This window comes from Dasypus novemcinctus, chromosome 5, assembly GCF_030445035.2.
Source record: "Dasypus novemcinctus isolate mDasNov1 chromosome 5, mDasNov1.1.hap2, whole genome shotgun sequence".
Classification (NCBI taxonomy): Eukaryota; Metazoa; Chordata; class Mammalia; order Cingulata; family Dasypodidae; genus Dasypus; species Dasypus novemcinctus.
Window position 1 is genome coordinate 101385345 of NC_080677.1, and position 26671 is coordinate 101412015.

The 26671-nt window shown below is 36.4% G+C and overlaps 1 protein-coding gene across 6 annotated transcripts in view; it reads left to right on the top strand.

Annotated features, from left to right (window-relative positions):
- The window catches only part of ASB15 (ankyrin repeat and SOCS box containing 15), a 76754-nt gene extending 53431 nt beyond the window's left edge, over positions 1–23323 (top strand). For all 6 annotated transcript variants that reach the window (XM_058297303.1, XM_058297306.1, XM_071215254.1 and 3 more), the window contains 5 exons: positions 2159–2404; positions 4411–4582; positions 6264–6834; positions 7375–7528; positions 20354–23323. In XM_058297303.1, coding sequence (XP_058153286.1) covers positions 2159–2404; positions 4411–4582; positions 6264–6834; positions 7375–7528; positions 20354–20526 — 1316 coding nt within the window. In that variant the 3' untranslated portion in view covers positions 20527–23323. The remainder of the gene's footprint in view (positions 1–2158; positions 2405–4410; positions 4583–6263; positions 6835–7374; positions 7529–20353) is intronic.
- The last annotated feature ends 3348 nt before the right edge of the window (positions 23324–26671 follow it).

Sequence of the window (26671 nt, forward strand, 5' to 3'; positions counted from 1 at the left end):
GCACGACATGTCAATTCCACTGCCCTCCATTTCCCACAATCTTACAGCATTTACAGCCAGTTAATTTTACTCCAGACATTTCCTTTCTCACATCAGTATACTTCTTTCTCACCCCATTTCTTCTTTCAATCCTCCAATCCTCTTTTCTGTATATTTTATGTCAGGAAAGAATCCAATTTGTAGCTGATAAGAAGTAAATTACATGAACAAAACGTACATTGGGAATAATTGAAAGTGACAGAAATTTCAAGTAAAATAGAAAAGTACTAGCAAACTTTTAACTGTTTAAAAGTGCCTAGAATTATGCAAAATTCTCCATCTATTTCCTTAAACTCTAGCAAAATTCTCCATCTACTTCCACATATTCTTCAACTCAAGTCTGACTTTCTTTAAGCAGGACTATTGAAAAAAAGGTTTTTTTTTACTTCAGAAACTGTGAGGATTGTTTTTTATGTTAATTAATTATACTACACAAATACTGTGCCGTAGTGGTTTCCATTATTTCAGACATTTATCGGTTGAGAATGTCTTTGTGGCTTAGTCTGGGAGAGATTCTCCATTATGTGCATTATTATTTCTATGGAAAATATATTCTTAGTTCAAAAAATTAAATTGCAAGTGAAGCTTTGATTTAAAATTTTTTTAAGTTTTCATGAAGACAAATATCTCTAATCAACATGCTCTCTGAGTCATGCAAAAGGAAAATAGATTATGAAGGAAGAGGTTATCATTGTAATACATTTTTCTGATTTAGAAAAGACAAATGAGGACACATTTCTCTTAATTCGTTTAGCTTACTTAATGTTTACTCTGTTATTACACCAGTAAGGATGAAGTAATTCACGGTAATTAGAGCTGCCAAGTGGCAGCTGAGCGAGTCAGAGAAAGTCATTTGTCACTACACTCTACTTTAGACAGTGGGCAGGAGTAAAACTAAAATCCCACTGCATTTATGGCTTGAGTGCCTTTAAAAGAAGTAGGCAACTTGTCTTCATTCTCCTACTGCTCATTTTGGAGCCCTTTGCCTAATTTTGGCCTTACAGCCTTTCTGCCTTTTGCTTCCTGGCAACCCAGGATGCTCTTTGTGGCTTCACATCCCCTCCTGCTTTCCCAGCAAAGGCCCAGAGTGAATTTCCCTTCAAATAGAAGACAGTGCAGACTTGGTTCCTTGACTGTCAGTCCCATGAGGAAGAACCAAGTCTGTCTTTTTCCTGTTGTCCATGATGCCTAGCACAGTGCCTTTCATAGAGGTAGCTTGTATTAATTGGATGAATGAAAGAAAGAAAGAATGAATGAATGGAACTGTATTACCCCCATTTGCAGAGAGTAGCACTCACCGTGCTGTGTTTCTAATTAAGATTTTACTTATGACTGAGAAACTGTGTTCCATCTTTCAGAAGTATTTAAATAAGGACAATTTCTTAATAATCTATAGGACATAAAAATTTTAACAATGTAATCTCAGCTATTAGGGATAAGAAGAGGGGAAGAGAGAAATCCAATTTGATGAATCACATAAATCATGGTCCCATTAGTTATGGCATAGTATACCCATTTAGAAAAACTGATCCACCTAGATTCTAAAGGGTCCTTTTGGTAATCCCCCTTTAAGAATATGGGAAAGGAAGTTTATTTAATACTTACTTCTACCTTTGGTGAAAGAAAAACAACCTTGTTTTCAGGGGAAATTTTGATAAACATTATTCACACATATAGCTCCAGGGTCTGAGGAGTAATGACTCTTATTATTAATAATAGTTTACATTTATTGAGCTCCCATTATGGACTGGGTACTGAACTAAGCATTTTACATAATTTACAAAACACTACAATGGGTATATTTCCATTTTGTTGATGAAGAAATTGAAGCTTAAAAAAGAATGTGCACGACATTCTTTCCTAGCAGCAGACATTATTTTTCATGAAATAAAATAATTCTTGTCCCTTCTCAGTCTCTTGAAGAAAAGGCAGTATCACCTTGCATACTTACATCTCAACAAACCAAAATTTGGGCGTGAGAACTAGATGCACAGACCCTGTGGAAGAAAAAGGATTAGCTAATATCTATCGTGACATTAAATTTGGTAATTAGTTTAATACTAAGATATTGGTGTCACTCTGCCCGCTATTGACTGTTCCTTTTAAAATTATTTTCAAGCTGTAAAGATGGGCTCCTATGACATGGTATCTGCTCTGATTAAACATAACATCAGCCTTGACCAGCCCTGTGTCAGGCGATGGTCGGCAATGCACGAAGCAGCAAAACAAGGCCGCAAAGATATCATTGCTTTGTTACTAAACCATGGAGGTAATGTCCACCTGAGGGACGGATTTGGAGTCACACCACTAGGTGTTGCTGCTGAGTATGGTCACTGTGATGTGTTAGAACACTTAATCCACAAAGGTATGTAAAAAGGAATGCACTGTTTTTATTTTTCTCCTGCCTCTCTGATTCTCATTTCCTACATTCCTTACTGGCTTCTCTTCCTCCCCTGAATGTAAGTGGGCACCAGGCTTTTGGACCCACCCCCTTCCGTAGACCCCTATTCCACAACTCAGTCCAACAAATCTACATGCCTAGCCCTGATTGCTCTCTCTGGAGACAGCCAACTTTCCCATAGGTGGCTCACCAGGTTCTCACACTCATCTCCTCCTAAACTGAATTCCTCTTCTTTTCCTACTCCCTGACATAATTTCTTTCAACCAAGACGAAAAGTTTGGATCTACTCCTAATTCCTCCATCAACTTTTTTCCCACATCCAAGTAGTTACCAAGTCCTATAGCTTCTCTCCCGCTGGTGCCCCCTTTGCAATTCCTCTGCCATCCTGGTGCGATTTCCTTGCATCTTCCCTGGACTAGTGTGATCATGTTCTCACCCCTCTGGTGTCTGGTCTCCCATCCATACTTCAAGTTGTACTCAGTTCTTTTCCTTCAAGGACAATGCAATAGTTTCAACCAATCAAAAAAACCTCAGGGTCTCCCTACTGCCCACTGAATCATGCACAGTTCCCCACAGCATAATTCTGAATTGGTTTTCCAGGTTTACCCCTCACTGTTCCCACCTGTGTACTGTACTCCAGCCAAAATATGACTGGTGGCATTCCCAAATATGCCTGGCATTCTCTCTGTCTGGATTTGGGCCAGGTCCTTGTCCTTATCTGGAATGCCCTTCAGCACAGTTCAAAGTCAATCTTTTAAAATACTTTCCTAATTCACCAGGACAGATGGTGATGTTGCCCTCCTTTGAATTCAAAAGTATTTTATATGATTACAGAACCTGGAGTTAGATCTAGTTCCTAAACTGGCTTCTGCCACCTCGTAGTTGTATGACCCTAGCCCAGTCACTTACCTGTCTTGTCCTCAGTTTCCTTTTATCTGTAAATGAAGACATCATTTGTGAGGCTCCCAAATACAACTTCGTTTAAATTATGAAATAAGCCCTATGATTGAATTAAGCCAGTTTACAGATGAGGAGGTGGAGATGCATAGATGTAAATCACTTGCCCAAACCCTCACAGATCCATGATTCAAACACAGAACTCCTTCCCTATGTCATGCCTCCTGGTCCTAAGGCCTCCTGAATGTTCCACCGTTGGAGTTCTTTGATGATATTTTGTTTCATTTCTCCTCATATCTCCTTAATTCATCCTAGGATTTTCTGCAGGACTACATACAGTGTTTGCACATAACATTTGTTGAACGTAGAGTGTTAACTCTTGTCCCTGAATTAAGAAGCCTAACTATCCCTTTTCCTGGGAGCAGTTGTATGTCACAGAAATCAACTTGTTGGTTTCCCACATGTTTCTGTGATGCAAAGATTTTCTAATCAAATGAAAACTGCTGTGTAACTGTTCATTGAAAACATGGAGAACACAGATGCTCTTAATCCTATACTTTGAATTTTTTTTTAAGACTTATTTTATTTATTTCTCTCCCCTTTCCTCCCTCCTGCTCTCTTGTGTCTATTCACTGTGTGTTCTTCTGTGTCCACTTGCATTCTCAGCAGCACTGGGAATCTGTGTCTCTTTTTATTGCGTCATCCTGCTGTGTCAGCTTTCCATGTGTGCAGTGCTCCTCCTGGGCAGACTGCACTTTCTTTGCTTAGGGCAGCTCTCCTTGTGGGGTGCACTCCTTGTGCATGGGGCTCCCCTATGCGGGGGACACTCCTGCATGGTACGGCACTCCTTGCACATAGCAGCACTGCACGTGGGCCAGCTCATCATATGGGCCAGGAAGCCCTGGGTTTGAACACTAGACCTCCTATATGGTAGGTGGACTCTCAAGCCACATCCTCTTCCCTACTTTGAATTTTAAGTCCTAACAAGAAAGCAAAACAACAGGTTATTTTTAAGGGTAATATCTTGACAATCCTGCCCAGTTCTCACTGTATAAACATTTTCATACGACTAGGTGGTGATGTGTTTGCTTTGGCGGACGATGGGGCATCGTTATTATTTGAGGCAGCAGGAGGGGGCAATCCTGACTGCATTTCCCTCCTGCTGGAATATGGAGGAAGCGGAAATGTGCCTAACAGAGCAGGGCATCTTCCTATACACCGAGCTGCCTACGAGGGGCATTATCTGTGAGTAATAAATCATAGGGTGATAATTTTAAGTTAAAAATGCAAAATTGTGTATTTAGTACACAAGTATATATCTGTATGTAATACTCCCCCTAATCCAAAAAGAAATAGAAAAAATAATTATGGTTACAAATGGTTGTATTTAAATGCTTAGAATTTGTTTGATTTTTCACTTCTTTTTATATTCTTGTACTTTATAAAATTTCCACAATAAACTTATGCTACTTTTATAATGAAAAGAAATTCTCTTTTAGAAGGAAGTAGATTATAAGTGAGAATTCTGCCCAAGTTGTTCCAAGAGTAGCTTTCTTTTAAGAAGGTATTTAACAGCAGAGCAGTTGTAGCTCAGTTGGTTGAATGCTTGCTTTCCATGTACAGGGTCCTGGGTTCAATCCCCAGTATCTCCTGAAAAAATGTGTTCAACAAAAGGCTAAAGGTTTCTAAAATTTTCCCTGTAGCTAAGAATCAAAATTTGTAACAACACTAAAAGTATCATTCAAATTATTTACTAAAATCTCCAGAATATTATAGTAAAATGTTAAATATATTCCTTAGAAAATGTTCATTATAAATTTACATTTCTTTATTCCATACAAATAGTTGGATAGCTTTTTAAATCATAAAATGTGTCTCACATGTCAATAGAAGCTTATAATCACAATTTTAAGCTCTTCACTATGAGAAGGTGGTTTTAGGTAGTTAAATATACATCAGAAATTCAAAATTTTTGACCTAGTTAGGCTGTATTGCTTTCAGTAGCCACTTTGGTGAAGTGGCCGATGACACATAAATGCTGCTAAGTGACAAGTTTTAAAACCTTACCTGGATTGACTCCCAGTGTTCATAAATTCACACATAGGAGCTCCAAATTAGGCACAAGAGATCAAGTTATCCTTGCTGTGGCTCTCATTTGTGTCCAGTTTGTCAGTCAAGTGTGAAATTCACAGCTATTTATCACATGCACTTAGAAACATAAGCTGTGTTTAGTTACCTCGATTGGTCTAATGTAATATTGGTGGAATACTAAAGACTCTCCTTTTGGCCAGTAGTTCAATTACAAATTATATGGAAGAAGACAGGATGTACATGGCCAATATTAAAAGACAGATTGCTCAGGGAGCAGTGAACGAGGAGCAGTGATTTAAGTTCCAGTCATTGATCCACATCAATTTATGTGACCTTGGGAAAGTCATTTCACCTCTCTGGACTTTACAATGCTCTATTAAAAGAAGAGGTGAAACTTAAAATATATACAAGGCCACTTTCAGTTCTAACTTCCTATGTCTCCATGTTTCTAATGGTAAAGATAATGAAGCATACTTCTATGACATCAGATGGGCTTACTTTTATATTTTTTATCAAATAGCATTGACTGCTTGTACATATTATGCTGTTCAGGAAAAAACTGAAAATGGGCAGATTCCTGAGGAACAACAATTCCAGGGCCAAACATATATAACATCCAACATGAGCCCAAAGGATGTTTACAAGGGGAAGCTAAATCAAAGCTAAACTAAATAGTACATCAATGGACAAAGGTTAAATGCTTTAGTGTAAGGTTATCTAAAAAAATAGTAAAAGAAACTAATTAATCTGTAATAACTTGTCTAGTGAGGACGTCGAATTATTTTTTTCTTTGTTCTTCTTCATGTTATGCGGATATTTGACTTTTTTTTTTTAGTGCGCTGAAATTTCTTATTCCAGTAACATCCAAACATGCAATCCAGAAAAGTGGATTGACACCAGTTCACTCAGCAGCAGATGGACAAAATGTACAGTGTCTAGAACTACTCATTGAAAATGATTTTGATGTCAACACTCTGCTTGCTGACCATATTTCTGAGAGTTATGATGATGGGAGAAAGACTGCACTATATTTTGCCGTTTCGAATAATGATATCTATTGCACAGAAGTCCTTCTGGCTGCAGGTGCAAATCCAAACCTAGATCCCCTCAACTGTCTCCTTGTGGCAGTGAGGGCCAATAATCATGAAATTGTCCGGCTGCTCCTTTCACATGGAGCTAATGTTAATTGTTATTTTATGCATGTGAATGATACCCGTTTCCCCAGTGCCATTCAGTATGCCCTAAATGATGAAGTAATGCTCAGGCTATTGCTGAATAATGGCTATCAAGTGGAGATGTGCTTTCAATGTATGCATGGAGACATCTTTGGAAATTCCTTTGTGTGGTCAGAGATAAATGAAGAGATCCTGCCAGGATGGACATCTTGTGTAATAAAAGATAATCCGGTGAGTTATGTCCTTTTCTTCTTCATAATGGGTCATCATCCTAGTTCTTATAAACTTTCACTCATTTGGGGATATTACCAAAAGAAAATCAACTCAAACTTTTTATATTTTTCTCATTTTTAAAGTTTTGTTGGCAAAGTTTAAAATGGGAATATAAACATAAAGGTAAGCAAGAAAGATGCTGTTTCTTTTTCTTGAATTGGAGTCTTGACAAGCTGAGTATGGAATGTGAAAATGTATGCAATTGGTGATTTCTGCTTATTTGGTGGGCAGTTGGGGATAGATGAAAAGAAGCATGATTCTTCCATGTTACCCTATCATCACATCTTTGGGGGCATATCTCTTTGGGGCTGATAGTTTCAGAAAAACATGCAATTTATTTTTCATTTTTGTTTAATTATAAGCGGTGGGACAGTGGGAAGGATCTTTTATTTCCAAGATAAAATTATCATGATAGTAATTTTTCATAACAAAATTGAGAACTTGTATAAATGGCATATTAAAAGTACTGCTAAATTAAAATTCATCAATTCTTTTCAGTTCTGTGAGTTTATTACAGTTCCTTGGATGAAACATTTGGTAGGCAGCGTTATTCGAATATTAATAGATTATACGGATTATGTCCCTCTGTGTGCTAAACTGAAGTCTGCACTAGAAGTACAGAAAGAATGGCCAGAAATCCGTCAAATACTAGGTAAAGAGAAATGTTTTGCCTATAAAGTTTTTATTAAAAATATACATATGGGGAAAGCTACTTCTTTCTTTGATACTTTTCTGTTCTGTTTTCTATTAGATATACAAATTTTGTGTATTTCTTGATGTTTTCCAACTCTTGAGTGTATAATGAGTAATACTATGACTATATTAACATGCTGATTAAAACTCATTTTCTTAAAGTTATTATAACTTTGATAAGATCGCACAAAATATAGGCTGTAATCTCTATGTGGGCAGGGACCTATTTTTCTTTTTTCCCAAGGCTTACCATAGTGCCTAGTGAATAACAAATGCTCAATAAGTAAACACAGAGTAAATGAATGAATAGAAGGAATTAGAATTGTTGTTGTAATAGGCTATCAGTGCTTTGTTGACAAATTGCTAACATCAAGGATTTATATTCTAGACAAATCATCTTGATATCCTAGGAGAAAGTTTTCAGTTACAATAAAATTGAATCATATTATGAAAGTTTCAATAAAAATACATCTTAAATGACTCCAAATACAAATAGAGGCTATTAAAAAATAAATAAATAAAAGACTGGAAAGGTTTTCTGTTCCAAAATATGAGATTGGAAAAATGAACTTTCAAAATTGTTTTAGTGTCTAGCTGCTAAATCAAATACCACAGAGTGAGTTGGCTTAACAACAGGAATGTTTGGCTTATAGTTTCAGAGGCTGGAAGGCTTGCTTCCTCCTGGGGTCAGTTCCTTCTGGCTGGTCAGCAATCTTTGTGCTTCTTTGGCTTTTCTGTCACATGGGAATACACCTTCTGGCATTTTCTACTTTTTCCTTCAGGTTCCATTGATTTCCAGCTTCTGGCAGTTCTCTATGGTTTTTCCTTTCATATCCAATTTCCTTTGTTTCAGTCATATTTAATTAAGGCCCATCCTCATTCAGTTTGGCATACCTTAAATAACATCTTCAAAGGTTCTGTTTACAAATGGGTTCATACCTGCAGAACCAGAGCTGGGATTGGAACATGCCTTTTGGGGGCAGGAGCATAATTCAGTCTCCCCAAATATCTGCTTGGACATCAAATTCATGGGGCATATAGAAGCTTCATAGAATTTTCCATAAAATTTAAATCATCAGGTACTCTTAATATGTCTAAATAAGCCTTAAATTTGATAACATAAAATTTCAACAGCCTATTCTTTAGGATCAGGCAACTTTTATTCAAATTCAATTAATTCTATTTTACAGTCAAGAAGATCAAATTGAATTGTTGAGTTGACTCAAGTACCATATTTGTTAGTTATAAAGGTTTGTAAAAGAAATAAGAGTGAGCTAGTGGTTTTCATCTAAGCATTTAGTTCCAACTGTGAGTCTCACACAATAATTTCATCAATCTGTATTTAGACTGTTTTGACCAAAGAGATATAAGCTGGTGGAAAGGAGGAAAACTTCAATTAACTGGAAAGAGTTTTAATTTAACTCAATGCAAATTCGGAGATAAGCTTGGACTCTTCTCAAATGATTGTTCCCCTGGAATGAGTTCTACAGCAAAAGATCTATGTGGCAATAAAAACATGAGTCTTAGAGAATCTGATTAACAATGTACCATTATAAACCTAGGAATTGAACTCTGGGGACATATAGAGCCAGTATGGGCTAGAATTCTGGCCTTAAGAGTAGAATTCCTGAGTTACATAGTACATATGTCTTTCAGGGCTGATAGTTTCACAAAAACAACCAATAATTTTTTTTTTTTTTTTCATTTTTATTCCTCTGGTTGAGGTAATTATTTATTTCCTGTAAAAAGACTAAGATAGTCACATTAGTTGTATAACTTTGAGCAACTTACTTATCCTTTTTATTTCTAGGTTTTCCCACCACAAAATGAGGCTAGGATAGTATTTACCTCATAAAGTTGTTCTGGGGATTCAAAGAGATGATGCATATAAAGTGGTTATCATAGTGTCTAAAACTTAGCTAATTTAGCTGTATTCAAAACTAAAATATCAGTATTTATATATATGTTTATTACATTATAAATTTAGGTAAAGTATCTGAAATGTTTATATAAGCATTTCATGACATCCTCATGAATTTCAGGGTAAGGTATTATGATGTCCATTTTTATATTTTAAAAAACTGAGGCTAAGGGAAACTACAAGATAATAATAAAAGATATCAAAGAAGGCTGAAATAAATGAAGAGATATGCAAAGTTCATGAATTAGAAGACTCAGTATTATTACAATGTCAATTCTCCCCAAACTGATCAATAGATGTAATTCAATCTCAATCAAAATTCCAGCAGAGCTTTTTTTAAAAAAAAATAGAAATTGGCAAGGCCCATTCTAAAATTTATATGGAAAAGCAGAGGGATGGAAAAACCAAAATTTGAAAATTAAGAAAAAAGTTGGAGAAAACATATTACTTGATTTTAAGACTTATTATAAAGCTTACAGTGGTTTCTATTTTATATTTATTTATAGTATAAATTAATTATAAAAAATATATAAGTTTAGAAACAATTTTCAGCTGATAAAATGGATAAAAAACTGTGGTACATCCGTACAATGGAATACTATTAAATAATAAAAAGTAATAAAGCATGAGATACATAAGAACATAGATGACTCTTATATACAATATGATGAGTGAAAGAAACTGAATTCAAAAGATTATATATTGTATGATTCCATTTTTATGACAATCTGGAAAAAAACAAAATTATAGGAAGAGAAAACAGATTAATGATTGCCAAGGGAGTGGGGGAGAGAAATTGATTACAGAGGAGCCCAAGGAAATTTTCTGAGGTATTAATATGTTGGTAGGCATATAACTATATTAATTTATCAAAACTCATAAAATGGTACACTAAAAAGGGTAAAATTTACTATATGTAAATTATAGCTCCACTTTAAAGAAGTAAATAAAAAAAGATTAAGTCTCAACAGATCCTGGAAAGATGCTAAGTGACAAGGACCATTACAAACTTCAGAATACAAGCAGGTAAAATGAAAACATCAGCAACCTCAACATCTGTATGATAATAGTGTCCATAAAGGAGAAAGAAGTAGGAAGTTGTAACAGTTTGGTATTATTTATGATTTTCAAAAATCAATATTGTATTATGTTTGTAAACTGGTCTGTTCCTCTGGTTGTATTAGATTATATTAAATTCAGAGGTTTAACTTTTACTTGATTAAATAATGATTAAGGCTTTGATTGGACCAAGTCAGTAGGACTTTTCTCACAGAGAAAATGACAAAGCAGAGGAGTTAGTAAGAGTTTTTTGATGCTGGAGCACTGGGAAGTCAATACATAGGAGAAGAAAACAGAGGAATAGAGATGGCTCCTTAGACATGTCAGCGGCCCCAGGGAAGAGAGATCCTGATAGTCTATAGCTGACCTTGTGGAGATACCAGAGCAGCTGAGCCCAGAGAGAAATGAGCCCTAGGAGAGAGACAAGACTTATTCCAGCCTATAGCTGACATTGGAAGAAGCTGGGACCAGGAAGTCTGAAGAGAAAGCCTGAACTCTTGCAGACATCAGCAGCCATCTTGTTCCAACATGTGGCAATAGACTTTGGTGAGGGAAGTAACTTATGCTTTTGGCCTGGTAAGTGTAAGCTTCTACCCCAAATAAATTCCCTTCATAAAGCCAACAGATTTATAATATTTTGCATCAGCATCTCTTTGACTGACTAATACAGAAGTAATACAGCATAAAATGGACCCAACAACATGAATGCTTCAAAAACAGACAACAAATATTCACTGGAAAGCATGACAGGCCAATTTAGAGTGTTTTGTCCATTCCAATGTATGAGTCAGGAGTAAGTACTAAAGAAGCTAGAGTAATCTAGTAATCTAGATCCAATGAACTCTTGAAACTGAGTGGGCAGGGCTCCCTTTCTGGGCCAGGGCTTACATTGGGAATAGAATCAAAATCAAGCAAGACATGGAAAAGAGAAAGTCCAGATGAAGGTGGGGTTGGGTAACCTTATAAACTAAGCCACCACATTTAGTATCATTACAATAGAACAACAGAAAAGGGAACTCTGTGAAATTAGAAGAGCTATCCAGAACCAAGCTTCCTTCTAAAAGTTCAGGAAAACAAAATTAATGTAAAAATAAACAACAGAAAAGTATCAAGGTCAAATCCCATACAAAGTTATTATAAAAATAAGTAGATTAGGGAGACGAATAATCTCTCTATAGACAATGAAAATCACTAGAAAAACATTTCCTCAGAACAGATTAAAATTGAAACCTATTTCAAAACAAGCTAAAAGATATAAGGAAAATAATATAAGACATAAAAGAATGACATAAATCAGAATTAGAGAAGTTCAGGAATGAGTTAACAGGACTCAGGGAAGAAGTAGGGAAAAAGGAAAAAGGAATTTAAAACTTGTAGAATAAATTATAATAAACACAAGGGCTAATAATACAATAGATAATGTCATAAGGAGAAAAAGATGATAAGAAAGAAAAATTCAAAAATCAAATAGGAATGAAGGAATACATAAGAGAATTTGTGAATCAGCATCTTCAAAAAGATTTGAAGAAAGGAAATGATGAGCCAATATATGAATGAAAGGATTCCTTGAGAAGGTGAACCAAAGGAACATAACATGCACAAAAACTATATTTCAAGGAAACTCTCTGTAATAAAAAGAACTATTTAAAAATACAAATTATAAATTAATATATCCTTTGGACATGTAGGCAAAAAAGCAAGTGACTTATAAGGAAAAATATAAATCATTATTAAACGTTTAAACAGCAATGCTTTATGTCAAAAGAAAATGGAGGGAAGCAGACTTGGCCCAGTGGATAGGGCGTCCGCCTACCACGTGAGAGGTCTGCAGTTCAAACCCCGGGCCTCCTTGACCCATGTGGAGCTGGCCCACGCACAGTGCTGATGCTCACAAGGAGCGCCGTGCCACTCAGGGTTGTCCCCCGCATAGGGGAGCCCCATGCGCAAGGATTGCACCCCATAAGGAGAGCCGCCCAGCGCAAAAGAAAGTTCAGCCTGCCCAGGAGTGGTGCCACACACACAGAGAGCTGATATAGCAAGATGACGCAACAAAAAGAGACACAGTTTCCCAGTTCCGCTGACAACAACAGAAGTGGACAAAGAAGAACACACAGCAAATGGACACAGAGAACAGACAAGTGGGGTGAGGGGGAGAAGGGGAGAGAAATAACAAAAATAAATCTTAAAAAAAAAAAAAAGAAAATGGAGTGACATATTTAAGACTATCCATGGAAAGAAAATGTGAACCAAGGATGCATATGCAGCAAAATTGACTTTCAGTTAATACAGGGACATTGTTAACAACATACAAGAACACAGGCAATATTGTTCCTCTGATATTATCCTTCAGATAATGTAAATATGGCCAAACTCTTTTTAAAATGCAAGATTTTTTGAGATATATCATAAACTGTAATGGTGGTGGCATAATATGACTACTGTTTTGTTTAATGAGAAATATATTCAGTAAATGAGTAATTATAGGATATTCTAGTTTGACTAGTCTTTGTATCCTTGAGAACCAGTATTGTCAGCAGGGAAGAAAGGAAATACATATGTAATACAGAAAGTTAAAGAAAAATCCTGTGGTCCTGAATTTGAATAGGAATTTTCAATATAGACTTAGAAACTATTTTATCTTGAAAATGTGTGTATGTTTAGCTCTGTTCATTCAATAGGCTTAGAAATAATGTTGAGCAGCAGTGAACAATCCTAGCACCAAGATTGTGGCCTTGAAATGCCATTTCCTTTCAAAAGAAATCAGGAAAAATGGATGATTCCAGGTCTGGGGAAAGAAACATGCAAGATGAGCCTGGAACAACTGATCATGTTGTATAGCAAAGAAACTCCCAAATGTCTGCCAGGATACCTGTCAAAAGAATTCAGGACCCAACTTGAGTCTCCCATTGGCCAAAGATGGGACAATTTAAGTTTCAAAAGGATAATTATCTCAATAGCTTGAAGTCTATCAAATATGGTTAAATATATGATATTTTTAAAAACTGGTCAGCTCGAGAATGATAGTCAATTTACTATCTTAAAATTTAGTAAACACAGGGAAAGATTCAAGCATTTATTCTCCTTCCTAAATGATTTGTACCACTAGTAATTAAGGAGTAGATAGGCAAAAGCATCCCTTCATAATAGTATACCCAATAATAGGAGTTTCCATGATTTGTGAAGATATCCTTGTACTAGAATGTGACACATTCTGACTCCATATGGAGAGGAAGTGAAAGCTTGCATTTGAAACCCTCTCAGACTTCACCACTTTCATCTTTTCTCTTAACTTAAAAACAAATGAAAAAGAAATGCTATTAGGCAGCGGACTTGGCCCAGTGGTTAGGGCATCATCGATCTACCACATGGGAGGTCTGCAGTTCAAACCCTGGGCCTCCTTGACCCCTGTGGAGCTGGCCCATGCGCAGTGCTGATGCACACAAGGAGTGCCGTGCCACGCAGGGGTGTCCCCTGCGTAGGGGAGCCCCACACGCAAGGAGTGTGCCCTGTAAGGAGAGCCACCCAGGGCAAAAGAAAGTGCAGCCTGCCCAGGAATGGCCCTGCACACACGGCAAGCTGATACAAGATGACACAACAAAAAGAAACACAGATTCCCGTGCCGCTGACAACAACAGAAGCGGATAAAGAAGACGCAGCAAATAGACACAGAGAACAGACAACCGGGGTTGGGGGGAAGGGGAGAGAATAAATAAATAAATAAATCTTAAAAAAAAAAAAGAAATGCTATTAGATTATCACCATTTACAGGCTGTGGTAAGCCAATAAATATTCAGTTAACATCAACTGCTGCTAATATCACTAATGAAAGAACACAACTCTCTAATGAAAGAACACAGCTCCAGCTATAGGTTTGCCAAAGCACTCAAATCTGAGTCTGATCAGGCCTCTGGATCCAGCAACCAATTTGTAAGAAATACTGAACCGGTGGGACATGGAACTGCACCATGAGTATGCAATCAGACTTAATCAAAATTAAGTCTGTGGGAAACTACAGGCTGCATGACTTTGGTTCTTCAAAAGATTAATTGAAAGGAAAAGAAAAGGATGTAGGGGAGAACTAGCAGATTAAAAAAGAATTAAGGAAGCAGATGTGGCTCGAGTGGTTGAGCACCCACCTCCCACACAGGAGGTCCTAGGTTTGGTTCACAGTGCCTCCTAAAACAACAACAAGAACAACAACAACAAACAAAACAAATGAAAAAAGGAACCCAAGGGTTGATGTGGCTCAGTGGATGAGTGGTTGAGTGCCAGCTTTCCACACATGAGGTCCTGGGTTCAATCCCCAGCCTCTGTTACCTCAAAAAAAAAAGAATTAAATGACATCAAATTTAAAAACTTACATCAATACTATGCTTAAGTGTAGGGATAGCAAACCTGAATGATGAAACTAAAGAAAATGATTTCTACAGAAGTCAGAATAATGGCTGTTCATGGGAGAAGAAAGGGGTTGGGATTTGGATGAAATGAGGAGAGCTTTCTGGGATGGCTGGCAAAGTTCTATTCCTTGACTTGGCAGGTGAGTAAAGTTGTTCACCTCATAATAAGTAATAATTTATTAGCTTTTTGTTTGGATTGAATTGTATTTCTCAAAAAGATATATTGAAATCCTGCTTCCCAGTACCTCAGAATGTGAATTTATTTGGAAATAGGGTCTTTAGGCAAGTTAAAATGAGGTTATACTGGAGTAGGGTGAACCCTTAAATAATTCATTATGGCTGGAGTCCTTATTAGAAGAAATTTGGACACAGACTAGGAGTGAGACAGAAAGGTGAATGCCATGAGACAATTTAGGCAGTGAATGCCATATATTGCCCATAAGCTGCCAGCAGAAGCCAAAAGAGAAGCATGGAACAATTCTCCTGGTATATTTAAGAGTAGGAATGGCCTTGCCAACCCTTGACTTCAGACTTCCAGTTTCCAAAACTGATATGATAGATTTCTCTTGTTTTTAGTCACCCAATTTTTGGTACTTTGTTTCCAAGCCCCAGGAAACCAAGACAAAGCTATACATTTGTTCTATGTAGTTTCTCTATTTCTAATTTATTTCACATTAAAGCTTAAAACTATTTTGAAATCACTAGGAAAAAATAACTAAGGCTTAGATAAGTTAACTCTCCAAAGTCATAGATGAAGAGAATTATAAGCAAGGATTTGAACACTTGTCTGTCTCAATACAAAAATAGGCTCTTTCTATTTCATTTTCATTTGTGTCAAGATATTTCCTAATCTCAGTTTTGATTTCCTCTTTAGCCCATTGGTTGTTTAATGTGTTTTTTAATTTCCACATCTTTGTGAATTTTCCCTTCGTTCCTCTTTTATTAATTTCTATCTTCAGTCAGAGAATATACAGTGGTCAGAGAATATACATTGTTTGAATTCAATATTTTAAAATTTATTGAGACTTGTTTTATGACCCAATATATGGTTTATCCTGGAGAATGGTCCACGTGCACTTGAGAAAATATGTATACTGTTTTCATTGGGTGCAGTGTTCTTAATATAGCTGTTAGGTCTAATTCGTTTAGTGTATCATTCAAATACAGGATTTTCTTATAGACATTTTGACTAAATGTTCTATCCATTATTGAGAGTTCTATCCATTATTAAAATCTCCTACTATTAATGTGGAACCATCAACTTCTCCTTACACCATGTCTGTCAGATTTGCTTCATATATTTTGGGGCTCTTTCTGTTGAATTATCCAGTTTATCAGTATATAATGACCATCTTTTTCCTTCATAACCATTTTTTTTTTTAAATTTTGGTTTGTTTTATCTGATATTAGTATAGCCACCTCAGCTCTCTTTTGGTTACTACTTGCATGGTATATATATTTTCCCATTCTTTTACTCTCAAACTACTTGTATTCTTGACTTTAAGTTGAGACTCTTGCAGACAGGATATAGTTAGTTCATGAATTTTTATCCATTTGCCAATCTCTGCCTTTTTATTGGCAAGTTTAATTCACTTACATTTAAAGTCACTACTGATAATACAGGAATTTCTTCTGCCATTTTGCTATTTAGCCTCTGTAAGTCTCATACCTTTTTGTCCCTTACTTCCATTAATGCCCACTTTTATATTTATTTACTTTTTTGTGTTGCACCATATCGAGCATTTTCTTATTTTTATCTGATTTTTTTCATTGTTTTTCTTGTGGTTACCAAAGGGTTAAAATCTAAACCCTAAATATATAGCAATTATATTTTGTTTGATACCAACTTAACTTCAATAACATGTACATATACATTTCGTATACCACTCTGTACCCCCACCATTTTTTGGTACTTGTTACCACTTATATCTTTGTATATTGTTTATCCAAACACCCAGGTTTATCATTACATTTTAGGCATTTGCGTTTTACCACCTGTAGGAAGTAAGAAGTGGAATTATATATAAAAAAATATAATTCAATTATACTGGCATTTATGATTATCCACATGGTTACCTTTACCACAGGATTTTATTTCTTTATACTTCTATGAACCACTCTCTATTGTCCTTTCCTTTAAGTCTGAATCCCCCTTTAGCTTTGCTTGTAATGCAGGTCTAGTAGTGATGAACTCCCACAGCATTTTTTTAATCTGAAAATGTCTTTATCTCTCCCTCATTTTTGAAAGACAGTCTTGTGAGATATAAAATTCTTGACTGGCAGTTGTTTTCTTTCAGCACTTTAAGTATTTCAACACAATGCCTCCTTGCCTCCATGGTTTCTGATAAGAATTAGGCAATCAATCTAATTGGGTCTTATTTGCACATAAAACATTGCTTTTTTCTTGCAGCTTTCAGAACTCTCTCCTTGTTCTTTGCATTTCATAGTGTAATGAATATCTGATGGGTTGTATTTTTCTTCATGTTCTCTTTGGTGTTCTCTGAGCTTCTTTTATGTGCATATTCATGTTTTTTGCTAAGTTTGGGAAGTTCTCTGTCATCATTTCTTTGACCATTCCTCCTGCCCCTTTCTCTCCTTTTTCTCCTTCTGGTGCTCCTATAATACATATATTCCTACACTTGATGTTGTACCATAGATGTCTTCAGGCTTTTCCACCTTTAATATTTCGTTTTTCTTTCTGCTCCACAGCCTGACTCATTTCAAATATCTTATCTTCAAGTTCACCAATTCTTTCTTCTGCCAGCTCCAATCTACTCTTGAAATCCTCCTGAGCATTTTTCATTTCAGTTATTATGGTCTTCAGTAGTTTTGTCTGAATGTTTTTTTAAATTCTCTCTCTTTATTTAGACTGTCATATTGTTTATTAATTGGTTTCTTGATATCCTTTTTCTGTACTTTCTGTACTTCCTGTTCTTTTTCTGTACTTTCCTTTATCTCCTTAAGCATTTTAAGGTCTTTTTTATTAAAGCTTTGTTTTCTGTGTCCACATTTTTGTATTCTTCATTGGTGTTTTCTGTTTCTTTGTATCCTCTTCCTTTGGATGGACCATCATTTCCTGTTTCTTTGTTTGCCAAGAACTCTTTTGTTTCACACTATATATTTTAGTATTTTTAAATGTTAATTCTGGAATGTACTCCTTGAGATGTCTGTTCCTTGATTTTGTAACAGCTGGTAATAAGACAGATTTTCTTGAGCTTCAGCTCTCCTATCAGGAATATCTGCTCAAGGCAAATTCTATGTATAGGGTTTTCCTTGTCTTTCTGGGCCTCAGTCTTGTCCTGGGCTTTTGCTTGTTAGTTGTTTTGGAGTTTCCCTGTTTACAGGAGTTTGGTTGTCCTCTCTGTTTCCCAGGGGACAATACTCCCCCTGCCAGGTGTTTTTAGCTGGAAGGTCCTTGTCCCCATCTGTCTGCCTCTAAAGTTTTTTATACTCCTTTTGTTGTCTCATGCTACATTTGCCTGGAGGACAAATTCTGGGAGGAAGATCAGCCTGGAGAGGACTTTCCTAAGTCAGTCTTCCCGGCCAAAAAGGACTGAGGACGCATGAAGGGGGCACAGGCTGGCTTCAATGTGCCCTGTGGGGCAGGTCAAGAAGGGTGCCAAAAGCTTCTCTGATGGCTTCTGAAAGCTGAGCTTTCATGGCCTGTCTAGGAAATGCAGCCCTTCAACTTATTTTCCTGCACATCCCTAAGAAAGCACTGCATCTTTAAATCTCAAATCACTTCTACCTGCATTAGGAAAGGTTGAAACAATGGCTGCCACCATGTTTGTCTCAGATGAGATTAAAACAGTGGCTGCTGCCACCTTTGTCAGAGGTAGATTGAAACAATAGCTGCCCTCAGAGCTGGGACTCAGTGATCAGCCCTGCCCACTCCTGTTCTTGGGGATGAGGATATTCATGTCCCTTTCTGTCAGCAGCAGCTGGCCTGGGACACTACCCCACTGTAGCCCACTGCTAGAGTGGGGGATGGACACCAGTAGCCTACATGTGGAGAAAATAATTTACTGCTCTTTACTATGGTTTATCAGGGTCTTGCTCCCACACTTATCTGGATGATGTAGTGTTCTTCTGGCCTCCAGAGTTTCAAAATAATTGTTTCAGACAGTTCCTGCCTGTTTAATAGTTGTTTTGATGGAAGCAGAGTCATAGTGCTCCCTACTCTGCCATCTTTCCCTGAAGTCCACTGTCCATGTGCTTTTATTGCAAAAGAATCACCAATTTTGATGACTTTGGAAAGAAAATCCAAGTTAGAATAAGACCAGGAAGTTTTTTGTCATTTCAATTATACATTATTTCAAGTATAGAGTGTTGTCATCTGATTGCTATGACCACAGTTAACCACTGGATGTCAGGGTTCCTCCAGGTATACATAAGGCTTTGTATTTATCAGGGAAGAAATTAAAATTGGAATTTTTTTTTTAAAGAGATGGATTATCTGCCTGTTTTGGTAATAGTAATTTTGCATCAGTCATCTTTGGAAAACATCACTCAAATAAAATAGATAATTTGAATATTGATAATCTCCATTGTAACAGAAATCTATCGCTTTTATTATTGAGTCGAGTGATAGCTAACATTTATTGAGTATTTACAATGTATCAAGCACATTTGGATTATTTTACATGAATTGATTTAATATTCACAACTCTCTATGAGTTATGTGCCATTATTATCTGCATTTAACAGATGAGAATACTGAACTCACAGACATTAAGTATAATAACTAGCCCAAGGTCACACAACTACTAAGTAGCAGAACCAACTGAGTCCAGAGGCCTTGCACTTAGCGTGTGTTCTATGTTGTCCCTTCAATATGCTAGTATATCAGTATTATATTTGTCGTGCAGACAAGAAAGTAAGAATCGAAAATAAAAGCTAAGGTTTAGGAGATTTTTGAGGAAATATAAAATATTTAGGTATGAATCAGACACTGGAAACTAACCTAAGAATGCCTATATCTATATGGAATAATTTGCATCAGATATTTCCAGGATAATCGTTCCCAGGAATATTGATAAAAAAGAGAGGCAGTGAAGGAATTTACCTCTATAATACTCAGTTCTAAAAATAATAAATAAGACATGTGAACATTTGCTTTCATAAAACAAATGCATTATTCATTCATCAAATTAGTTGTACACAGCCAGACTCTCTTCTTGGCACAGAGACAAACTATATCTCCACCCTCAGAGTTTATATTCTAGAAGAGTGATCTAGAATGCTTAAGTAAAATTTGAATTTCACTTAAAGTTGCCAGTTACTAAAGTACGCATACATTTTTTTCAGGATGATACAATTCATGTTATTCTGAAACAGCCTGTATCTTACAGGTCAATCCACAAATACTGTTTTTACTTTTTGTTTGTTGTTTTTCCATTCATTTTAGAGAATCCTTGTTCATTAAAGCATTTGTGCCGGTTAAAAATTCGAAGACTTATGGGACTTCAGCAACTCTGCCAGCCAGCCTCAATGGAGAAGCTTCCTCTACCACCAACTCTTCAAAGATACATATTATTTAAAGAATATGATCTGTATGGACAAGAGCTAAAATTGCCATAACTTAAAAATAATATTTAAAAATGTGTTTTTTACTTATTCCTTCATAGAATTTCTTTGAAATTATTTTACATTGTTAAGTGTATTGAAATTCATTGACAATTTCATAGATGGATCATGTATTCATAACAGAGCACCATGTTTTACATCCTGAAAGAACTTCATATTGTAATTTTGCATTCGAATTTCTATTGATTATCTTCATTAATCACAATTCTTCAAACTCTCCCCATCTAGTGGTCCTACCGAAAACATTATCCGTGAATCAAGTCTCTCCTATGTTTAAACAAACTTTCTCAAATCCACATTTCATGCCAGTTGCTGGCCCATTTCTCTCCTCTTTTGTAGCCAAACTGTGTGAAAGAGTTCCTCCTGCCTGCAGGTTCATAGACTGTAATATGGCTTCTGCTCCCTCCACTACTTTCCTTAAGGTCCCTAACATGTTCCTTATAGCTAAATAATGTCAGTGAACATTCTTCAATTTCTGTTTCAATTGCTTCCCACAGGATTTGGCACTGTTGCCTTCTTCCTCCTTGAAATGGTCTCTTTGCCTGGTTTTCATGCACGTCGTAGCCCTGGTTTTCCTCCTACCTCCCACTGCTCCATCTCTGGCTCTTTTCTGGGTTGCTCATCTCCTGCCAATTCCTTAATTTGAATATTTCTAGTACTACTTCTTCAGTCCCCTTCTTTTCTTCAGCTCTGTTCTCTAGGAAGTTTCTTCCCTTTCCATGGTCTTAATTACGATCTAATGCTGGTTACTACAAAATTTATATCTGGAACTCTTTATGTGCTTGAGACATCTATAAACAATTGGCCTAAAGGAAATTTGAATATAAAGACAGAACCAATTCAAGCTGTCCCAAAATGAACTTACCTCCTTCCAAGCAAAAGTCTGGATATCAGTTTTGACACCCTCCACCCCGTTTTTATTATACAATATAACAAGTCAACAAATCCTAAAATTTATCTCTTGAAGTCATTTTCTTCTATTCTGGCTGTCATCTCCTTTTTAGATACTACAGTGCTGGCCCCCCTGCCTGCTATCTTGCCCCTCCCTACACATAGTCTCCACTCAGCAACACAGCACCCGAGAGTAATCTTTTACAAATAGAAGTGTCACTCCCTTGCTTAAACTCATTCCTATTGCTGTTAGGATAAAGCCCAAACTTTTACATGACCTCTCATGATGAAACTCCTGCCTTCCTCTTTACCCTATCTCTTGATATTCTGCTCTTCCAAGTTTCCTTTAACCATATTAAACACCCTCTAGAAGTTTATTCTTTGAACACTGATTCCTATTCATTTAGGTTTTATAGAAGTAGTTTTTGTTATTTTGAAATTAATTTTGAAATTAGAGTCCTCTATTTTTATTTTTTTATTTTTTAAGATTTATTTATCACCCCCCTCCCTTCCCTCCTTCCACCTGCTGTTTTTGCTGTCTGTGTTGTCATCTCTTCTCATTTTCTCTCCTCTAGGATTCACAGGGATTCAATCCTGGAGACCTCTGATGGGGAGAGAGGTTCCCTGTCAATTGTGTCACCTCAGTTCCTGGTTTCTGCTGTGCTTCACCTTGACTCTCTCCTTGTCTCTCTTTTTATGTGTCATCATCTTGCTGCATGACTCACTTGTGTGGGGCACTGGCTCACTAGGCAGATATGCTCTCTCTTCTTCTTTTTCACCAGGAGACCCCAGGGATCAAACCCAGGTCCTCCCATGTGGTAGGCAGAAGCTCTATCACTTGAGCCACATCTGCTTTCCTAATCTATTTTTAAAAACTACTATCACTGTCATTTCATAGAAGAGGGGCTATTTTAATGCCAGAAAAAAACGATGGTTGTAAATTTAGTCATTAAAACTAAATGTCTTTAGCTTTGATAAGACTTACCAGTCTGTGCTCATTTCACCATTGATGGGTGAAAATTTCTTTTTGATCCAACAAATAGCTGAGGACCTTTGTTTGGGAACCACTGCTATAGAATAAACCATGCTCTCTTGCATGTCCAAGTCTTTGCATTTCCTTCTTCCACTACTTAGAACTTTCTTTCCACCACTTTTTGCTCCTTTTCACATGATCACCACCCTCTTACTTTACAGGTCTTATCTCAGATGTTACTTCCTCTGGGATGGTTAACCTAGCACTACATTTCTCATGCTATATACCTATTTCCCATTTGTCTTCTCCACTAGACTGTAAGCTCTTTGAGAGCAGGGTCTATGTCTATCTTGTTTTCCAGTGTTTCCTCATGGTTGAATACATTCCCTAGCTCATAGAAGGAGTTTAATTATTTGTTGACTATATCGAATGAGTGAATATTATATAAAACCCAGGCAAAAATAATCTGTGATCTCATGGTGAAATAATTATGAATCACTGAAATGGTTATGACACCTTAATAATGTAATTATTTGACATTTATTTTTCTTAGATTTTAATAATATATTAGTCATATTTATTTGTATCTTAAGTTGTTACATTCTTTCAACAGTAATATCTCTCTGGTTTGTGAATTTTTTACAGTGTATCTTTTTGAAAGATAAGAATGAAAAAATAACTGTATAATTGGCAACTTTGATTTTAACCTCTTGTATTCTCTAAAGGGTATATTTTATGTAAATTAAGCTCATTTATTTAGTTTGAACTATTATGTTTTATGTATAGTATTTCATAATCCCTTTGTTACTTTCCTGGTTGTAATTAAAATGCATTGTTTCTTATAAATATTGCTCTAAATGAATAATAATGAAGATATAAGTCTGCTATGTGATGCTTCACATATCAAATAACCTCTAGTATATTAAAGCATTGACATTTTCTTTAACCCAGTTTTGTGTAAATGCATTTGATACTTCAGATATTGAATAAACTCTAGTACACTGAAGATTAGGCATTTAATGTATTCTTGTATAAATACATTCGAGAAATGATTAAATTTAAAGTTGTAAATTAACTGCATTTGCAATATGTTTTAAAAATTATTCTTTAAGTACTTCTAAGTCAGGAGAAAAATGTATCCTGTAAAACTGATGTAATCATACTACCTAAACAGATTTGATCTTTCTCTCACCCTTATTAGAATTTTTTCTAGCAGTATTTTTAAGGGGGCTGAATGGTGAAGAGGAAGTAATTTATATATAATTAGGACTCTGTTTCTCTTAGAATATGAGAATATGACACTTTATGCAGGAGAAGGCAACAACTAACTGCTCCTTCCCAGAGAGCCTTAAGAGAAGTCAAACACACTATTGGCAGGGCAAGCAATCTTAGGAATTCAGCACCCTGTCAGTGGCCTTACCTTGGAATATATGCTTCTCAAGGTAACAGAGTTAGACTCATTTTTAATTTTCCTACACATAGCTCTTCTGCCCTTTTATTTGATCCTATAATTAGCACAATCCTTGTTAAATATATGTTCCGGAGACTTAAATCTTTGATCTATTCATATGCCAGCTGAGCCCTGAATCTCAGCAGAGTTGCAACACCTACTCTCCAGGTCATTGGACTCACCCAGGACAACAAACAAAAGGATGATGATGGAAACATCCATCCCAAAAATCAGAGTATCCACAACTGCAAGAAAGACAGTTCCAAACACCTGAAACTAAGAGACTCTCAGTCAGAAACAGTGGGCATCACCATCCCAAAATTCTTAAGATTGAGGAATGAACAAACATAAGGGGGGAATGCATCTATGGACTAAAGAGGTAGACTTATTGTTATTCTAGCAATGGAAGAACTTGTATCATTGATATAAAGGCTGTGGTCACCAGAGGTTCTGAGGGGTGAGAAAGGGAAGAATAGGTGTAACATGGGGCATTTTGGGAACATTGGAATTGTCCTGCATGGCACAGCAATGAAAGTTACAGGCCCTTATACATTTTGTCCAAACCTATAAAACTGTGCTGTGCTGCTTATATTATAAGCAGCAATGCTTCAATATGTGTTCCATCAATTGGAGCAAATGTACCACAATAATGAAAGATGTTGTTAATGGGGGAAAGCGTATATGGGGAATGAGGTGGGATATATGGGAATCCTCTATATTTTCGATGTAATATTTATGTAATTTAAAGCTTCTTCAAAAATAAAAAAAATTAATTAAAAAAGAAAAGGAGAGAAGTCAAACCATTCTATTAGGATGACAGTTTAACCACTGTGTAATAGACATGATAGAATTTGGATGCCATCTTCCCATGCTGGTGAGAAGTCTATGGTTGTTTCTGCCACTGGGTTTTGTTTTGTATCATTCAGAGAATCTGAGTAGAAAGAAGCAGATCTTAATTCTGCCTTGATTATAATTTATTTTGTTTTTCAGTAGGCAATTATTAAATAATATCTCCATTTCTGGCTTAAAATAATTTCAATAAGCACATTGAAATGAAGTGCCCCCTGAAGAATATTATTTAATCAGTTCACTCAGTCACACAGGACATGTTGTCAGGCAGTGGGATGAGAGTGTAAGTATGAAAATGATTGTGTAAGCTCTGTGTAAGAAACATTCATAGGTAAGACCCCTTTGAAAAAATCAGTACAAATGGATTAGACAGCATGGAAATTCTAAACAAGATGGAATCTATTATGACACAGAGAACATACTTTAGGCTTGCTCTTGCCATTGACCTTATACCAGAAATCTCTACTCAAATTTTGGGTTCAAGTCACACTACTCTCATGTATATAATCACCATCTGTAGCAGTTTGATATTATTGATGAATTCCAAAAAGAAATATTGGATTATGTTTGTAAACTGATCTTTTTCTTTGGGAATATGAGTTTATATTCGATTTAGATTACTTAAGTAATCAAGTAAATGTCTTGTGTCAGTAGGGCATTGAGTCCCCTCCCTTTGGTAGGTGGGACTTGCAGATAAAAGGCATGACAAAAGACAGAGTTGGAGGGGTTTCTAATGTTGGAGTTTTGATGTTAGAGTTTGATGCTCAAGTCTTAAGTTGGAGCCCTGGGAAGTAAGCACACAGAGGAAAGAGAAGCAAGCCCTGGGAAGAGAGAAACCCTAAGCCTGGAAAGAAGCAAGCCCTGGGAAGAAAGGAAACTAGGAAGCCTGAACCCTGGCAGACACTGGCAGCCATCTTGCTCCAACATGTGGAAATAGACTTTGGTAAGGGAAGTAACTTATGCTTTATGGCCTGGTATCTGTAAGTTTCTACCCCAAATAAATACCCTTTATAAAAAGCAACCAATTTCTGATATTTTGCATCAGCATCCCTTTGGCTGACTAATACACCATCTAATTCAGAAATTATTTAGGACATGTGAAAACCCTAAATTGCTTCAAGTTATTTATGGAACAAAATGAAACATTACACACATATGCCCATACCTACACATACATAAGTACATATATATGGCATATAGACATACAACACAAATACATAAAAATATATTGTTATGGGGTGTTATGGCAAAGTCACATGGGATGCAATAGGCAAAGACATATGTTTTATAATCAAATAGACTAGAGTTTGAATTTGGCTCTGCCAATTATTAGCTGCTTGATTTTGAACATGTTATAAGATAAGTGTATAAAGCACAGTCTAATATGGAGTAAATGCATGTGAAACCCAAGTTGTCATTATTATTACACAGTGGCAAAGCCAGAGATGTGAAAGTCAAGAACTTTATTCCTGTGGTACATTTTTGGAGAATGCCTTGTTCAGATCCCAAAAATATTTAAAATATTGTTAAGAAGGTATATGACATCTCACTATCATCTATAAGCACTTTGAGATAATTTAGAACATGAAAAATTAGGAGAGAATTGTCTCTAGCACAAAAAAACCCCACATCTTTATTTGCTTAGCAGCACCCTGATCATCAATCATTGACAAGGGAAGAAAGGACTTCTCAGGGAAAAAGATGTGTAGAAGGAGTAGACTTGTTTGCCCCTGGTGGCCCTGTTATGTAATCTCAGGGAGCACTGGAGATGGCTGGGGATTTGCTGTTTTCAGAAGGAGATAGTCTAGTAATTTGAATCTGGGCACTGGCAGCCTCTGAGTGCTAATGCTGAAAAGGTCGGTGACCTCACCGGAAGCACTTGCCAGAAACTCACATTCTGTGCTTCAGGTTCCAGTAAACTGCTAACAGACATTTCTCTGACCCTGGAAGTCCTCCATTGGATTGCCAATGAGATT